At 46.7% G+C, this 16804-nt stretch overlaps 1 protein-coding gene and 1 long non-coding RNA gene across 4 annotated transcripts in view; one reads left to right on the forward strand and one right to left on the reverse strand.

Annotated features, from left to right (window-relative positions):
- EP300 (EP300 lysine acetyltransferase) overlaps positions 1-9967 on the forward strand; it is an 88258-nt gene extending 78291 nt beyond the window's left edge. Inside the window, exons 27-31 of the mRNA XM_002721395.6 lie at positions 703-868; positions 1875-2039; positions 2916-3077; positions 6251-6532; positions 6680-9967. Of these exons, the coding sequence (XP_002721441.2) occupies positions 703-868; positions 1875-2039; positions 2916-3077; positions 6251-6532; positions 6680-8881 (2977 nt within the window). The 3' untranslated portion in view covers positions 8882-9967. The remainder of the gene's footprint in view (positions 1-702; positions 869-1874; positions 2040-2915; positions 3078-6250; positions 6533-6679) is intronic.
- LOC127487674 (uncharacterized) overlaps positions 5831-16804 on the reverse strand; it is a 36219-nt gene continuing 25245 nt past the window's right edge. The window contains exon 3 of one of the 3 annotated variants that reach the window (XR_016217053.1): positions 5831-5969. This is a non-coding gene — a long non-coding RNA (uncharacterized LOC127487674). Of the gene's footprint in view, positions 5970-13769; positions 13906-16804 lie in introns of those variants that run through there. The other 2 variants (XR_007914722.3, XR_016217054.1) reach the window with 2 other exon arrangements.

Raw genomic sequence — 16804 nt, forward strand, 5'->3', positions numbered from 1 at the left:
TTTGTCTTTGACTTAGCCTCTGTTGTTCTTTTTTTAAAATTTTATTTACTTGAGAGCAGAGTTACAGATGGAGGGACAGACAGGGAAAAAAAGGTCTTCCATCCACTGGTTCAGTCCCCAAATGGCTGCTGAGCCAATCTGATGCCAGGAGCTAGGAGCTTCCTCCAGGTCTCCCATATGGGTACAGGAGCCCAAGCACTTGAGCCCTCTTCCACAGCTTTCCCAGGTACATTAGTAGGGAGAGGGAGCTGGATCAGAAGAGGAGCAGCCAGGACACGAACTGGCGCCCATATGGGATGCCAGCACTGCAGGCGGAGGCTCAGCCTACTAGGCCACAGCACCGGCCCCTTAGCCCCTATTGTTGAGTCTATGTTTCTTTGCAGCGTAGCACTCATTTTGTCTCAGAAATGCAAACTTAAGATTTTTTAATCTAGGGCTAAACAGTCTACCCCTTCCACAACTAAATTTAATAACATTTTCTTGGCTAAAAAAAAAAAGTAGGCAATATGAAATCCTTTATTAGTGCTAGGAGTCATCCCTAGTTCTGGCCTAAAAATTTTGTTCTCTTGCTGTATTTATTTGCAATATTTATATGTATATGTATCGTGAGAAATCATTGTTTTCTGTATTGGTGCCATCTCTGGTTTCAAGTGTAGCGTTCTGTCTAGAGTTGACGCCTCTGCCTCTCCCTTGTGTTCCTAGATACACGACAGGGCACATTTGGGCATGTCCTCCAAGTGAGGGGGATGACTATATCTTCCACTGTCATCCTCCGGACCAGAAGATACCCAAGCCCAAGCGACTGCAGGAATGGTACAAAAAAATGCTTGACAAGGCAGTTTCTGAGCGCATTGTCCACGACTACAAGGTCAGTTGGTGCATGGAGGGAAATGACAGTTTTGGGAATGTGCTGATCTTGCTGCTCTGCACTGTATCGTTTATCAGCAGTCTTTTCTTTGTTCTGTCTCTTACATATAATTTATGAAATTATGCTAATTTACATTTTTCTTTTCTATGAGATTTTTCAAAGAAAAATCCTTTTTTGAAGCACTGTGGATCAAATATTTCTGTAATGCCGTGTTATTTGTAACCTTCATGAATATAGGCTGAGGTAGGATATGAACTTGAACCAACTGGACATTGCCTGGTTCTCAGTTAAAGCTGCTGACACCTCGAGAACGGGTGGAGGAGGCCTGTCTGCCATCACGGTCACTCCATGGTGAACGAAGGCCGTCCTGCCCCGGCACTGTTCCGGCAGGATGCTCAGCTGCTCGGTTGTGAAGGCAGAGAAACCAGACGTCGTGACTGCAGGCCAGGCCTTTCCACTGCGCAGTCACCGAATGCCTCACCCTTAAGTCTGAGAGACATTTTCATCTTCCATGTTTCTTCTTAACTGTGACTGTTTCCTGTAATCAATGCTTTTGTTTGTTTGTTTTTTTCTAAACTAAAATATTTTATTAATGCTGATTCATTCTTTCTATAGAGAAGTTTAAACTGTTTCCAGTAAATTAATCAGACATCAGGCTCGGATGAATTCAGGATTAAAAAAAATAAGTTGGCAAAATTTGAAATTTATCTTATTAGAAAGTTCCCATTCTCCTTAACCCAAATAGATATCAAACAGCCCAGTTTGTCTTTAGTGCACTATATGCAGAGTCACAGCCATTTCAGACAATCTAGTGCAATCTTGGAATTTTTAGAGTTAGAGAACCAAACATAGAAGTCATTTGTAAATAGCCAGAAACAGGGCTCACTGGACCAGATGAGATTAAAAAGAAAGGGCAATAAGTACAGAAACAACCACCAATAACTAATCAATGCTGTTAAAGAGAAAACATAGTAATTCTAATTTTTGTATGTGGATTTTTTTACAGGATATTTTTAAGCAAGCTACCGAAGATCGGTTAACAAGCGCAAAGGAGTTGCCTTACTTTGAGGGTGATTTCTGGCCCAATGTTCTGGAAGAGAGCATTAAGGAACTGGAACAGGAGGAAGAAGAGAGGAAGCGAGAAGAAAACACCAGCAATGAGAGCACAGATGTAAGGATGGGCGTGGGGTTCCTTTCCAGCCTCACCTGTGATTTTAACAGAAAAGAGCTTAATCTTTTCACCATGGTCTTTGAGCTTTGACAAATGTTGGATTAGAAAGGTTACTATACTTTGACTTAATTGTTTTTTTTTTGTTTTTTATTTCCAGTTTTTATTTTTGAAAGAGAGAGAGTTTTCCGTCCACTGCTTCACTCCCCAAATGCTAACAATAGCCAGGGCTGGGCCAGGCTGAAGCTGGGAGCCCAGAATCCCATCCAGGGGCCCAAGTACTGCTGCCTTCTGGGATGTAAAGCAGGAAGCTGTTGAGAACTGGAACACAAACCCTTAGGGCCTCGCCTCTCCGGCATAGCTTTTGACATGTAAAAACCACGCTTAAGGCTACACAAAAACATACCTAGAGCCCTGGCATTGCTCTTGAAATCCCATAGTTGAGTCCCTGCAGTTGGTGGTGAACCATCAGTGGAAGATCTCTTTCTCAACACCCTCCACCATTATTTCTGTCGGTTTTTCAGATAATATTTTTAATGCCTTAGTCAAAGCTTTGCCTATCTCTCACAGAGAATCTAGCCTGTTGTTCCTCACAGTATATGCAAAATTATTAGCATAGAATCTAGCGTTGCCTTTAAAAAGTCTAGTGAAAAATTGACATTTTTGTTGTTTAGATTCCTTTAATTGGTTTTCATGGTGGAGGTTTGGTTTGTAAGTCCTTAGAATTCTAGAATACTAATTGAAGGAGTTGAAATAAGTGGAGAGCAAAAGCTAGTAGTCTTTTTTTTTTTTTTTTTTTTTGCCTTCAGTGTTACTTCCAAGTAACTTCTTCTTAATAAACACTTGACATTTTCTTGTGTCCTGTGTACTCCCTTGCAGGTGACAAAGGGAGACAGCAAGAATGCTAAAAAGAAGAACAATAAAAAGACCAGCAAAAACAAGAGCAGCCTGAGCAGGGGCAGCAAGAAGAAGCCTGGGGTGCCCAGTGTTTCCAACGACCTCTCACAGAAGCTCTACGCCACCATGGAGAAGCACAAAGAGGTGAGAAACAGCCACCAGGAGTCGGGGCCAAGACTCAAAACCTGGCCACCTCAGTTGGCATTTACAATGTGAACACCAGAAAGAACAACTCATTTGAGGGATAACTGGGTAGAATGGGTGGTAGAACAGGAAATGTCCCATTTTATTAGTATCAGTCTAGATGGTGATTTAGTGAGTGACATAAGGAGAGAAAGATCTTCATTTACTGGTTTACTCCCCCTGTGGCCACAGTGGCTGGGGCTGGGCCAGGCAGGAGCCAGGAGCTTCTTCTAGGCCTCCCATGGAGGTGGCAGGGGCCCAAGGACCTGAGCTGTTTTCTGCTGCCTTCCCAAATGTATCAGCAGGAAGTTGGATGAGAAGTAGAGCAGCCAGAACTCAAAACCAGAACCCAAACCAACATTCCTTCTATGGGATGCTGGACTCAGGTGGCAGCTTAAACCCTTCACCATAGCACTGGGCCTTTAATCGCATCTTTCTAGCATAGTTTGTGTGTCCCTGTTTGTAATTCTCTTAGGTTTGTGACTTTTTAAGATAAATTTGAAAGGCAGAGTAACAGTGTAAAAGAGAGAGAGATGTCTTCCATCCACTGGTTCACTGCACAAATGGCCACAACAGCTGGAGCTGGGCTGATCCAAAGCCAGGAGCTTCCTCCTGATCTCCATGTGGTGCAGGGGCCCAACTACCTGGGCCATCCCCCGCTGCTTTCCCAGGTACAGTACCAGGGAGCTGATCAGAAGTGGAGCAGCCAGGGCTTGAACCAGTGTCCATGTCCAGCACCATAGGCAGTGCAGTGGCTTTTCCCCCTATGCCACAAGGCCAGCCCCTTGTGACATTGTTACAACTCCTCAACTAAAACTGTATTACTTACTTTTTGGGTTTTTTTGTTTGTTTTTTGTTTGGTTTGGGAATATACCTGAATGTTAGGGTTGTGGTTTTTTGTTTTTGTTTTTGTTTTTTTTGTTTTTTTGTTTTTTTTTACCCTTCAGCATCATTGGCATGATAAGGAAAGCTAAAGAGGTTTTTGTTTTGTTTTGTTTTGTTTTTTTTACTATCTCAGTTTGACTCTTTAGGCAGTTATTTGGAGAGAGAATTGAAAGACTGATTTTTTTAAATACAGAATTATCACTAGATTAGCTAAGCAGTCTCTTTGGGAGAGAAGTAGTTTCATAGATTCCTTTTTGTGAGAAACTGTTGTCTTTAATTTTTATTTATGTATTTGAGTGCAAGCTGCCATCCACTTTTTCACTCCTCAGATGCCTACAGCAGATGGTGATGGATCCAGACAGGCAGCAGCCAGAGCCAGGAATCATGCCTAGGTGCTCTTGATACAGGAAGCAGGTGTTTTAACAGCTGGGCTAAGTTGCTGCTCCCAGAAGTACTTGTTACAATGATGCTTCACCTCTATAGATGTGATGGCTTTTCCATAGTCCCCTACTCTACCCACACCTCCCCTTTATTCATTAGGCCTAACTAACTTTAGCCATGTTGATCAAATGAAAATCCTTGGGACAGGCACTGTGGCATGGAAGGTAAAAGCTGCTGTCTGCAGTGCCGGCATCCCATATGGGTGCTGGTTTGAGTCCCGGCTGCTCCACTTCTGATCCAGCTCCCTGCTGTGGCCTGGGAAAGCAGTAGAAGATGGCCCAAGTCCTTAGGCCCCTGCACCAGCAGAGGCGCTCTGGATAAAGTTCCAGACTCTGACTTCAGATCAGTTCAGTTCTGGCCGTTGGGACCACTTAGGGAGTGAACCAGTGGATGGAAGACTTCTTTCTCTCTTTTTCTCTCTCTCTCTCTAACTCTGCTTTTCATATAAATAAATATTTTAAAAAAAAAATCCTTAGTTCTAGTGGGTTCCTCACTTCACTAGTAACTATTAATAGAGATTACATTTCAAACATGATTTAGCTTAACAGCCATTGGGAAAGGCCCATAAAATATGTATACAGTGAGTTTGGCATAAGTTGTAGACACATTCATGGCTTCAGTTTGAAAACAAGGTGTATGGTCAACATACAGAAGCAGCAAAATTGTTTTTTAAGGCCCTAAAAAAAAAAAACCATAAAATCCTATGAGAAATACAGTAGTTTCTTATGAGTTCCTGATTTCTTGAGGGTGTTTTATTAAACTATTAAATTATGAATTTATGGACATGATTTCAAATAGAAATAGAATACCAACAGTGAAGAGTTTCCAGACTCCAGTGAACAAAATTTCTTACAGCTTCAGCAGCAAGGGCTAAGGGCTTTTATCCCTCCCACCCACACTAAGAAAGCTGCGCAGAGGACCCCTCCTACATACCATGCGCTATTTTTTTTTTTCTTTAAGATTTATTTATTTATTTGAAAGGCAGAGTTTACAGAGAGGCAGAGAAGTCAGTCTTCCATCCGCTGGTTCACTCCCCAAATGGCCACAATAGCTGGAGCGGAGCCGATCCGAAGCCAGGAGCTTCTTCCGAGTCTCTCACATGGGTGCAGGGGCCCAAGCACTTGGGCCATCTTCTACTACTTTCCCAGGCCATAGCAGAGAGCTGGATCACAAGTGGAGCAGCTGGGACTCGAACCGGTGCCCATGAGGGATTGCCGGCACTTCAGGCTGGGGCTTTAACCTACTGCAGTACAGCACCAGCCCCTATGTTTTCTTTATTTTAGAAAATACTCTCTACAAAAGAGTATATCCTCTACATGATCACACCACAGTTGGTTTTGCCCTCAGGAAACTTAACCCCTTATCACCCTCTAGTGTCTGGTACTTGTGTTCCCCATCAAGGGAGTGGGTCTTTGAGCGTCATGTCTCTCCTTAGACTTCTTACATCTGGAACAGTTCCCAGCTTGCTTGCTTTCATGACATGGACATTTTATTCATGGGTCCAGGTGAGATGTTTTGCTGAAATGCCTAGACAGATGGATTTTCTGATTAGTTTATTGTGATTCGATTCAGATTAAGCTGTGCACTGCGTCTTAAAAGTGGCCTGAGGCAGAATGTCTCACGGATGCTTTGAGGGAACTAGTGAAGGATAGAAAATACAACAGAGTGTGAAACTTTGTTCTCTGAAACTGAGCATAATGGACCTGAGGTTGTGAAGCTGGAGGTGAAAGCGTTCACCCATCTGGTTGGTGTGCATCCTAACTCGCCTGTCTGCCCAGATCCAAGGGATGAAATTGTCTATCTTGTAGGTCTTCTTTGTGATCCGCCTCATTGCTGGCCCTGCTGCCAACTCCCTGCCTCCCATCGTTGATCCTGACCCTCTCATCCCCTGCGATCTGATGGATGGTCGTGATGCCTTTCTCACCCTTGCAAGGGACAAGCACCTGGAATTCTCTTCCCTCCGAAGAGCCCAGTGGTCCACCATGTGCATGCTGGTGGAGCTGCACACACAGAGCCAGGACCGCTTTGTCTACACGTGCAATGAGTGCAAGCACCACGTGGAGACGCGCTGGCACTGCACCGTCTGTGAGGTAGGCACCGGGTCGAGGGGAGGCACAAGGGGGCGCTGCGGACATGTTGGGCCTGTGACAGTGCTGAAGAGGCTGGTTTTGTTCTCTAAAAAGAAACTGCCTTTGAACGACAGTCTTGAGCTGACCTGCACCTTCTTTTTCCCCCAGGATTATGATTTGTGCATCACCTGCTATAACACTAAGAACCATGACCACAAAATGGAGAAACTAGGTCTCGGCTTAGATGACGAGAGCAACAACCAGCAGGCTGCGGCCACCCAGAGCCCTGGAGACTCTCGCCGCTTGAGCATCCAGCGCTGCATCCAGTCCCTGGTGCACGCCTGCCAGTGCCGGAATGCCAACTGCTCCCTCCCCTCCTGCCAGAAGATGAAGCGAGTCGTGCAGCATACCAAAGGTTGCAAGCGGAAAACCAATGGCGGGTGCCCCATCTGCAAGCAGCTCATTGCCCTGTGCTGCTACCACGCCAAACACTGCCAGGAGAACAAGTGCCCTGTGCCGTTCTGCCTGAACATCAAGCAAAAACTCCGGCAACAGCAGCTGCAGCACCGGCTCCAGCAGGCCCAGATGCTCCGCAGGAGGATGGCCAGCATGCAGCGGACTGGGGTGGTGGGGCAGCAGCAGGGCCTGCCCTCTCCGACTCCTGCCACTCCCACCACGCCAACTGGCCAACAGCCTACCACCCCACAGACCCCTCAGCCCCAGCCCACCTCTCAGCCCCAGCCCACGCCTCCCAACAGCATGCCTCCGTATTTGCCCAGGACTCAAGCTGCTGGCCCTGTGTCCCAGGGTAAGGCAGCAGGCCAGGTGACCCCTCCAACCCCACCTCAGACTGCTCAGCCACCCCTCCCAGGGCCGCCACCTGCAGCAGTGGAAATGGCAATGCAGATTCAGAGGGCAGCCGAGACGCAGCGCCAGATGGCCCATGTGCAAATTTTTCAAAGGCCGATCCAGCATCAGATGCCCCAGATGACGCCCATGACCCCCATGGGTATGAACCCACCTCCCATGGCCCGGGGTCCCAGCGGGCATTTGGAGCCAGGGATGGGGCCAGCAGGGATGCAGCAACAGCCACCCTGGGCTCAAGGAGGTTTGCCTCAGCCCCAGCAGTTGCAGTCTGGGATGCCGAGGCCAGCTATGATGTCAGTGGCCCAGCATGGTCAGCCCTTGAACATGGCTCCCCAGCCAGGATTGGGCCAGGTAGGGGTGAGCCCTCTCAAACCAGGCACTGTGTCTCAACAAGCCTTACAAAACCTCCTGCGGACTCTCAGGTCTCCCAGCTCTCCCCTACAGCAGCAACAGGTGCTTAGTATCCTTCACGCCAACCCCCAGCTGTTGGCTGCGTTCATCAAGCAGCGGGCTGCCAAGTACGCCAACTCTAGTCCACAACCTCTTCCTGGGCAGCCTGGCATGCCCCAGGGGCAGCCAGGGCTACAGCCACCTACCATGCCAGGTCAGCAGGGAGTCCACTCCAATCCAGCCATGCAGAACATGAATCCCATGCAGGCGGGCGTCCAGAGGGCTGGCCTGCCACAGCAGCCGCCACCGCAGCAACTCCAGCCACCCATGGGCGGGATGAGCCCCCAAGCTCAGCAGATGAACATGAATCACAACACCATGCCTTCCCAGTTCCGAGACATCTTGAGACGGCAGCAGATGATGCAGCAGCAGCAGCAGGGAGCAGGACCCGGAATGGGCCCTGGAATGGCCAACCATAACCAGTTCCAGCAGCCCCAAGGAGTCGGGTACCCCCCCCAGCAGCAGCAGCAGCAGCAGCAGCAGCGGATGCAGCATCACATGCAACAGATGCAACAAGGGAACATGGGACAGATGGGCCAGCTCCCCCAGGCCTTGGGAGCAGAAGCCGGAGCCAGTCTGCAGGCCTATCAGCAGCGACTCCTGCAGCAACAGATGGGGTCCCCCGCTCAGCCCAACCCCATGAGCCCCCAGCAGCACATGCTCCCAAGTCAGGCCCAGTCCCCACACCTACAAGGCCAGCAGATCCCTAACTCTCTCTCCAATCAAGTGCGCTCTCCCCAGCCTGTCCCTTCTCCGCGGCCACAGTCTCAGCCCCCCCACTCCAGCCCTTCCCCAAGGATGCAGCCTCAGCCTTCTCCACACCACGTTTCACCGCAGACCAGTTCCCCGCATCCAGGACTGGTAGCTGCCCAGGCCAACCCCATGGAACAAGGGCATTTTGCTAGCCCGGACCAGAATTCAATGCTTTCTCAGCTCGCTAGCAATCCAGGCATGGCAAACCTCCATGGTGCAAGCGCCACGGACCTGGGACTCAGCACCGATAATTCAGACTTGAATTCAAACCTCTCACAGAGTACACTAGACATACACTAGAGACACCTTGTAGTATTTTGGGAGCAAAAAAATTATTTTCTCTTAACAAGACTTTTTGTACTGAAAACAATTTTTTTGAATCTTTCTTAGCTTAAAAGACAATTTTCCTTGGAACACATAAGAACTGTGCAGTAGCCATTTGTGGTTTAAAGCAAACATGCAAGCTGAACCTGAGGGATGATAGAATACAAAGAATATATTTTTGTTATGGCTGGCCACCGCCGGTCTTTTCCCTTTATGTGTGTGGCTCGAGTGTGCACTGGGAGGAAGCTGAGGTCTGTGAAGCCAACCAAACGCTCCTGCCTTGCACCTCCAATAGGTTTTATTATTTTTTTTAAATTAATGAAAATATGTAATATTAATAGTTATTATTTACTGGTGCAGATGGTTGACATTTTTCCCTATTTTCCTCACTTTATGGAAGAGTTAAAAGAACATTTCTAAAACCAGAGGACAAAAGGGGTTAATGTTACTTTAAAATTACATTCTATATATATAAATATATATAAATATATATTAAAATACCAGTTTTTTTCTCTGGGTGCAAAGATGTTCATTCTTTTAAAAATGTAAAAAAGGAAAAAAAATTCCCTTTCCTCTCCTCAAGTCAACTTTTGTGCTCCAGAAAATTTTCTATTCTGTAAGTCTGAGCGTAAAACTTCAAGTATTAAAGTAATTTGTACATTAGAGAGAAAATGACTTTTTCAAAATATACAGGGGCAGCTGCCAAATTGATGTATTATATATTGTGGTTTCTGTTTCTTGAAAGAATTTTTTTTGTTATTTTTACATCTAACAAAGGAAAAAAATTAAAAAGAGGGTAAGAAACGATTCCGGTGGGATGATTTTAACATGCACAAGGTCCCTGGGGTTTCTTCTTTGCTTGCTTTCTTCTTACCCTGTCCCTCTACACACAGACACACACACTTTCTGTAAAACTTGAAAATAGAAAGCAAAAACCCTCAACTGTTGTAAATCATGCAATTAAAGTTGATTACTTATAAATATGAACTTTGGATCACTGTATAGACTGTTAAATTTGATTTCTTATTACCTATTGTTAAAATAAACTGTGTGAGACAGACACCCTGACTTTGTTGCACTTCTTGATGTCACATCTTGTAGAATGTACCAGTTTAAGTGATAGCAGAAAGGGAAAGCACTGGCTTATGTGTTACATATGATGAATTCCCAAGTAGATTCTGGCGATGCAGGACTGCACAGTCCTCTGAGGATGCCCTCGTCCTCTCACTGCAGAGGTGGTAAAGAGGGACTGGCATAGTAAGCTAATAAGCTGCCTGCAGTGCGGGCATCCTGTATGAACACTGGTTCTAGTCCCGCCTGCTCCTCTTCCAATCCAGCTCGCTGGTATGGCCTGAGAAAGCAGAAGATGGCCCAAGTCTTTGGGCCCCTGCACCCACATAGGAAACCTGGAAGAAAATCCTGGCTTCAGATCCAGCCATTGTGGCCATTTGGGGAGTAAACCAACAGATGGAAGACCTTTCTCTCTGTCTCTCCCTCTCTGTAACTACCTCTTGAATGAATGAATGAATAAAAAGAAATGAGACTGGAAGTTGGGTAAACTACATGTTCCTTCCCTCTGGTACTCAAGCCTTTTGTCAGCTGCTAACAAAGTTGGGATCAGATTGAAGAAAAGGGAAATTGAGAAGGCTGAGAGTCTAAAGGTCCGATAATGTGCTAGGTGTCTATAGCTTCTTCCAGCTGACCATAATGCTGGCATGAACGTGTTAAGAAACTAGGATGTTACTGCCTAGCTGTTTTGACATTGGTTGGCAAGTCTTGTTTTTACAACAGAAAACACTTGGCGGGGCAGGGGCTGGCACTGTGGCACAATAGATTAATCCTCTGCCTACAGAGCCAGCATCCCTTATGGGCACCAATTCTAGCTGCTCCTCTTCCAATCCAGCTCTCTGCTACTGCCTGGGAAAGCAGTAGAAGATGGCCCAAGGGCTTGGGCCCCTGCACCCACATATAGGAGACCCAGAAGAAGCTCCTGGCTTCTGATAAGTGCAGCTCCAGCCATTGCAGCCATTTGGGGATGAACTAGCGAATGAAAGACATTTCTCTCTGTTTCTCCCTCTCACTCTGTAACTCTCAAATAATCAGAAACACTTGGGGCCAGCATTGTGGTATAGCAAGTTAAACAGCTGCTTGCACCACTAGCATCCTATTTGGGCACTGGTTAAAGTCCTGGCTGCTCCACTTCTGACTGAGCTCCCTGAGAAGGGTCTGGGAAAAGCAACGGAAGATGGCCCAAAGGGCCCCTGCAACCCACATGGGAGATTCAAATGAAGTTCCTGGCTCCTAGCTTTGGCCTGGCCCAGCCATGTCCATTCCAGCCATCTGAGGAGTAAACCAGCCAACAGAAGCTTGCTCATGCTCACTCCCTCTCTCCACATAACTCTTTAAAATAATCTAAAGAAAAACACTGTAATATGACACAGTCTACGAAAGAAGATGAAGCATCTTGCTGCAAAAATTTGTAGTCTCAATCAGTATCTCACTGTGGGGTGAACGTGCACATACAGCATTCATCAGAGCCAGTTCCAGATGTATGGTATCCACCTGCTCAGTTAGTGAGCCACCTGATAGAAACGGCATCTGCGTGTGCGCCACACCAGATAGCACAGCCCAACAAGATGCAGCCCTGACCCCAGGCTAACAGAAGTGTAGAAAGGAAAACGCAATGATGCTTCAACAGAGCAAGTGCTGAGCACACGTGTGCAAGGACTGCAAATGCAGGTGCAAAGAACTAGCTGGTAACTGGGAGTTTCTGGAAGGATAACATGGAAGCTGGATCTTGAAGGGCAGGTAATGGGAAAGGGAGATGGGTGAGGAAGAAATCCACCCAAAAGAGTGAGGAACCTGATTCTGCTCAGAGCAGCTCCAGGGCTACTTGGCAGGAGACCCAAGCATAGATCATGGCAAATTCCTACTGCATAACAACGGTCAGCTCCTAGGATTGACAGGAGCCCCCAGTTCCAAGTTTTTGTAGTTCTGCCTCTAGCTAGGCAGCTGACAAGCTGGGTCTCCGTGTCAGACCAGCATATCCTTATGGCAGGCACTGCTACAAGGCAGGGGCAGAAATCATTAAATAACAGGGAGGGGACCCTCTTCTCCAGTCTTTTCTAGGCCACAAGTAGTGCTAGGAAGGAAGGATGCAGACTAACCCAAGGTCAGGAATACAAGGTGAGAGCCTGTGCCCTGATGTAACAGGTTAAGCTGCCTCTCGGGAGGGACACTGGCATCCTAATAGTACAGGTTCGAATCCCAGCTAGTGCACATCCTCTTGAGCGGAATTCCTGCTAATGTGCCTGCAAAGGCAGAGTAAGATGGCCCCCGTATTGGGTCCCTGCACCCACATGGGAGATCTGGATGTTTTTAGCCTCCTGGCTCTGGCCTGGCCCAGCACAAGCTGTAGTAGCCATTGCGGAGTAAAACAGTGAATGAAAGCTCTCCCCCTCTTGTTCTGTTACTCTTTCAAATCTCTTAAAAACAGTGATTTCAGTGTTTCTTTGTGCTTTAAAATGTTAATGAACAATTGGAAGGAGATAAAAGGAGCCAACTCTCCCATGGCTCTAACATGTCTCTCTAGAAAAGGGACACAATGGGGGCTGACAGCATCCAGGAGCCTTCACTTTCCCAGCTTATCCAATCCTCAGTAATGGCCCCTGTGACAAAGGAAAACAGGCTCCACTGAGAGAATCGGATCAAGATGACATGGCAGAAGGGTTACAAACTTGAGTTTGGGAGATGGGCACCGGGTTCAAGTCCCAGCTGCTCCACTTCCAATCCAGCTCTCTCCTATAGCCTGATGGCTCAAGTGCTTGGGCACCTGATCCAGAAGAAGCTCCTGGCTTCAGATCGGCGCAGCTCCAACTGTTGCAGCCATTTGGGGAGTGAACCAATGGATGGAAGACCTTTCTCTCTGTCTCTCTGCCCCTGCCTCTCTGTAACTCTGTCTTTCAAATAAATCAATCAATCTTAAAAAAAAAAAAAAAAAAAAAAAAAGTCGAGCCTTGGATTCCAAAGCCTTTCTTCTCCCTATTCTTTACTTCTCTTACTGCAGAGAAGCCCTAGTGATTGCTAGGGATGAATTAATACACACCCTGTTCCAAGCAAATTCAGAATACTAAAAATACAGTGGGCGGAGTGGGGACTTGGGGAGACAGTGGTATTGTGGCACAGCAGGTTAAGCTGCTGCCTGGGATGCTGACATCCTGCAACAGCCCCACTTCAAGTTCCAGCTGCTCCACTTCCATTCCAGCTCCCTCCTGATGGCCTGGGAAGGTGGAGATGGCCCAAGTACTAGGGCCACTAACATGGAAGACCCAGATGGAGTTCCAGGTTCCTGGCTTCAGCCTGGCCCAGCTCTGGTCATTGCAGCCATTTGTGTAGTGAACCACCAGATGGAAGATCCATTCTCTGTCTCTCTAACTCTTTCAAACAAATAGTAAATAAACCTTTTTCTAATTTTTTAAAAGTGGTGTTGGGGAACCATGAAAATATCCTCCCAGGCTGCTCACTCTACAACCAAGGAAACTGATCTCCAGACATGGTCTTCCGTGGTGTGCTCATGAGTACACCCTCCTTAAGAAGACACAAGCCAGCACCAAAAAGAGTAAGATGTTTAGGAATAAATTTAATAGGTGAAAAAGACAAACACTAAAAACTACAGTTCACTGGAAGAAACTAAATACCTAAACAGGCACCCTTCTTCATGGATCAGAAGACCTCACATTGTTAAGAAAGCAATACTGCTAAAATGCTGCAGAGATTCAGTGCACTGCATGCCAGAGTATCTACTGGACTACGCAGAGCAGCCAAAACAATCTTGACAAAGCACAAGAGTGTTGGCAGATCCACACTTCTAGAGTTCAAAACATACGGGGGCTGGCGCTGTAACGTAGCAGGTAAAGCTTCCGCGTGCAGTGCTGGCATCCCATATGGGCACCAGTTCAAGTCCCAGCTGCTCCACTTCTGATCCATATCTCTGCTATAGCCTGGGAAAGCAGTAGAAGATGGCTCTAGTCCTTGGGCCTCTGCACCCATGTGGGAGACCCGGAAGAAGCTCCGGGCTTCGGATCTCTCTCCCTCTCCCCTCTCCCCTCTCCCTCTCTCTCTTACTTCTGCCTAACTCTGGATTTCAAATAAATAAATATTAAAAAAAAAAAAGAAAAAGAAGAACATAAAACATATGAAGCATGACTAGCTTTGTGGTGCAGATTAAGCTGATGTCTGTGCTGCCAACATTCCATATTGAAGCACTGGTCCGAGTCCCAGCTACTCTGCTTCAGGATCCAGTTCCCTACTAATGCACTTGCGAAAGCAGCAGAGAATGGCTCAAGGGCTTAGGCCCATGCTACCTGCATGAGAGACCTGGATGGGGTTCCTGGCTCTTGGCTTCAGGCTGCCACAGCTCGGGCTGTTGTAGCCATTTAAGGACTAAGCCAGTTGATGAAGAATTCTCTTTTCTTTTCTTTTAAGATTTATTTTCAGAGTTACAGAAGAGAGAGAGGGAGAGAGAAGCCACAGCTGAGAGCTGGATCGGAAGTGGAGCAGCCGGGACTCGAACAGATGCCCATATGGAATGCCAGCACTGCAGGCGGTGGCTTCACCCACTATGCCACAGTGCTGGCCCCATAAATAAATCAATCTTAAAAAAAAAAAAAAACACATGAAGCTACAGTAATTAAGACTGTATGATAGTGACATCAGGATATTTAAATAAATCAGAGAATTGACATCCATGATGCCTTTGGTGTAGACTCTACAAGAAATCTACTAGAATTAAAAAGTCAGTTCATCATGGTAGCAGGATAAAAAGAAAGTTTACAAAAAGCCCTTGAGTTTCTACATATCACCAAATAACAGTTGAAAAATGAAGTTACAAGCACATATATATGTGGATATACAAGTCTTTAGCCAGCTATGAAGTTTGCAAATATTTTTAGTCAATTTATAACTCATCTTTTCATACTCTTAAAAAGGTTTTTTGCAGGAAAAAAGCTTCACAATTGAGGAAGTCCAATAACACACTGATTTTTTTCTTTATGGATCATGCTTCTGGTGTTACATCTAGGAACTCTTCAACCAAACCCTAGAACCTAGAGATCTCCTAGGGTATCATGTAAAAGTTTCGGAGTTTTGTGTTTTACATTTAAATATGTGATCCATTTTGAATATATTTTTGTATGAAGAATTAGCTCAAAGGGTTTTTCTTCTTTTGCTTTTACTTATGGACAGCCAGTAGCTCCAGTACCCTTTGCTAAAAATACCACTCTTGGGGCCGGCGCTGTGGCATAGCAGGTAAAGCTGCCGCCTACAGTGTCAGCATCCCATATGGGTGCCAGTTCGACCCAGCTGCTCCACTTGTGATCCAGCTCTCTGCTATGGCCTGGGAAAGCAGAAGAAGATGGCCCAAGTCCTTGGGCCCCTGCACCTACGTGGGAGACCTGGAAGCTGCTGCTGGCTCCTGCCTTTGGATCAGCTCAGCTCCGGCTGTTGCAGCCAATTAGGGAAGGAACCAGAGGATGGAAGACCTCCCCCCACCCCCTGGCCTCTCCTTTTCTACATAACTATAACTTTCAAATAAAATAAATAATCCTTTTTAAAAAATACCACTCTTTTGGGCTGGCACTGTGGTGCAGCAGGTCACAGCCCCATCCACAGCACTGGCATCCTATAAGGGAGCTGGTTTGAGCCCCAGCTGCTCCACTTCGAATCCAGCTCCCTGCTAATGCATCTGCGAAGCCAGAGGAGGATGGCCCAGGTCCTTGGGCCCCTGTACCCATGTAAGAGATCTGGAAGAAGCTCCTGGCTCCTGGCTTCAGATTCACTCTGCTCCAGTCATTGCAGTCATTGAGGAGTGAACCAGCAGATGGAAGACCTCTCTGTCTCTACCTCCCTCTGTAACTCTTTCAAATAAATAATGTAAGTCATCAAAAAAAAATTAGCAGGGCCAGTGCTGTGGTATAACAGGTAAAGCTGATACCTGCAGTGCCAGCATCCCACATGGGCACTGGCTCGAGTCATGGCTGCTCCACTTCTGATCTAAATATTCTGATCTCTCTGCTATGGCCTAGGAAAGCAGTAGAAGATGGCCCAAGTCCTTGAGCCCCTGCACCCACGTGGGAGACCCGGAGGAAACTCCAAGTTCCTGGCTTTAGATCAGTGCAGCTCTAGCCGTTATGGCCTTCTGGGGAGTGAACTTAGCAGATAGAAGACTCCTCTCTCTCTGCCTTTCCAATACAGGACTTCAGTATTGCAATTGGCAGCTTAAATCCCTGAACCACAATACTGGCCTCTGGGTATTATAGGTAATTTCAGTTAATAGTATCATATGTTGATAGTATATAGAAATACAATTTATTTTTATACATTTGTCTTATGGTGTTTTTTTGTTTGTTTTTTGACAGGCAGAGTGGGTAGTGAGAGAGAGAGAGAGAGAGGCAGAGAGAAAGGTCTTCCTTGTCCTTTGGTTCACACCCCAGTGGCTGCTGCGGCCAGTGCACTGCGGCTGGCACACTGCGCTGATCCAAAGCCAGGATCCAGGTGCTTCCTCCTGGTCTCCCATGTGGGTGCAGGGCCCAAGGACTTGGGCCATCCTCCATTGCACTCCCGGGCCATAGCAGAGAACTGGACTGGAAGAGGAACAACCGGGATAGAATCCGGCGCCCCGACCGGGACTGGAATCCAATGTGCCAGCGCTGCAGGCGGAGGATTAGCCTAGTGAGCCATGGCGCTGGCCTGTATTATGCTCTATAACCTTACTGATCTTACTTATTGGTTCAGGGGTGGGGTGGGAATGTTGCTGATTCCATGGGATTTATTACTGATACCATCATCATCATCATGTCATCTGTTACAAGGTTTTATTTTAAGATATATTTAATAATTTAT

This window comes from Oryctolagus cuniculus, chromosome 11 (genome assembly GCF_051225735.1).
Source record: "Oryctolagus cuniculus isolate XC-2025 breed Fujian yellow rabbit chromosome 11, ASM5122573v1, whole genome shotgun sequence".
In the NCBI taxonomy this organism is placed as follows: domain Eukaryota; kingdom Metazoa; phylum Chordata; class Mammalia; order Lagomorpha; family Leporidae; genus Oryctolagus; species Oryctolagus cuniculus.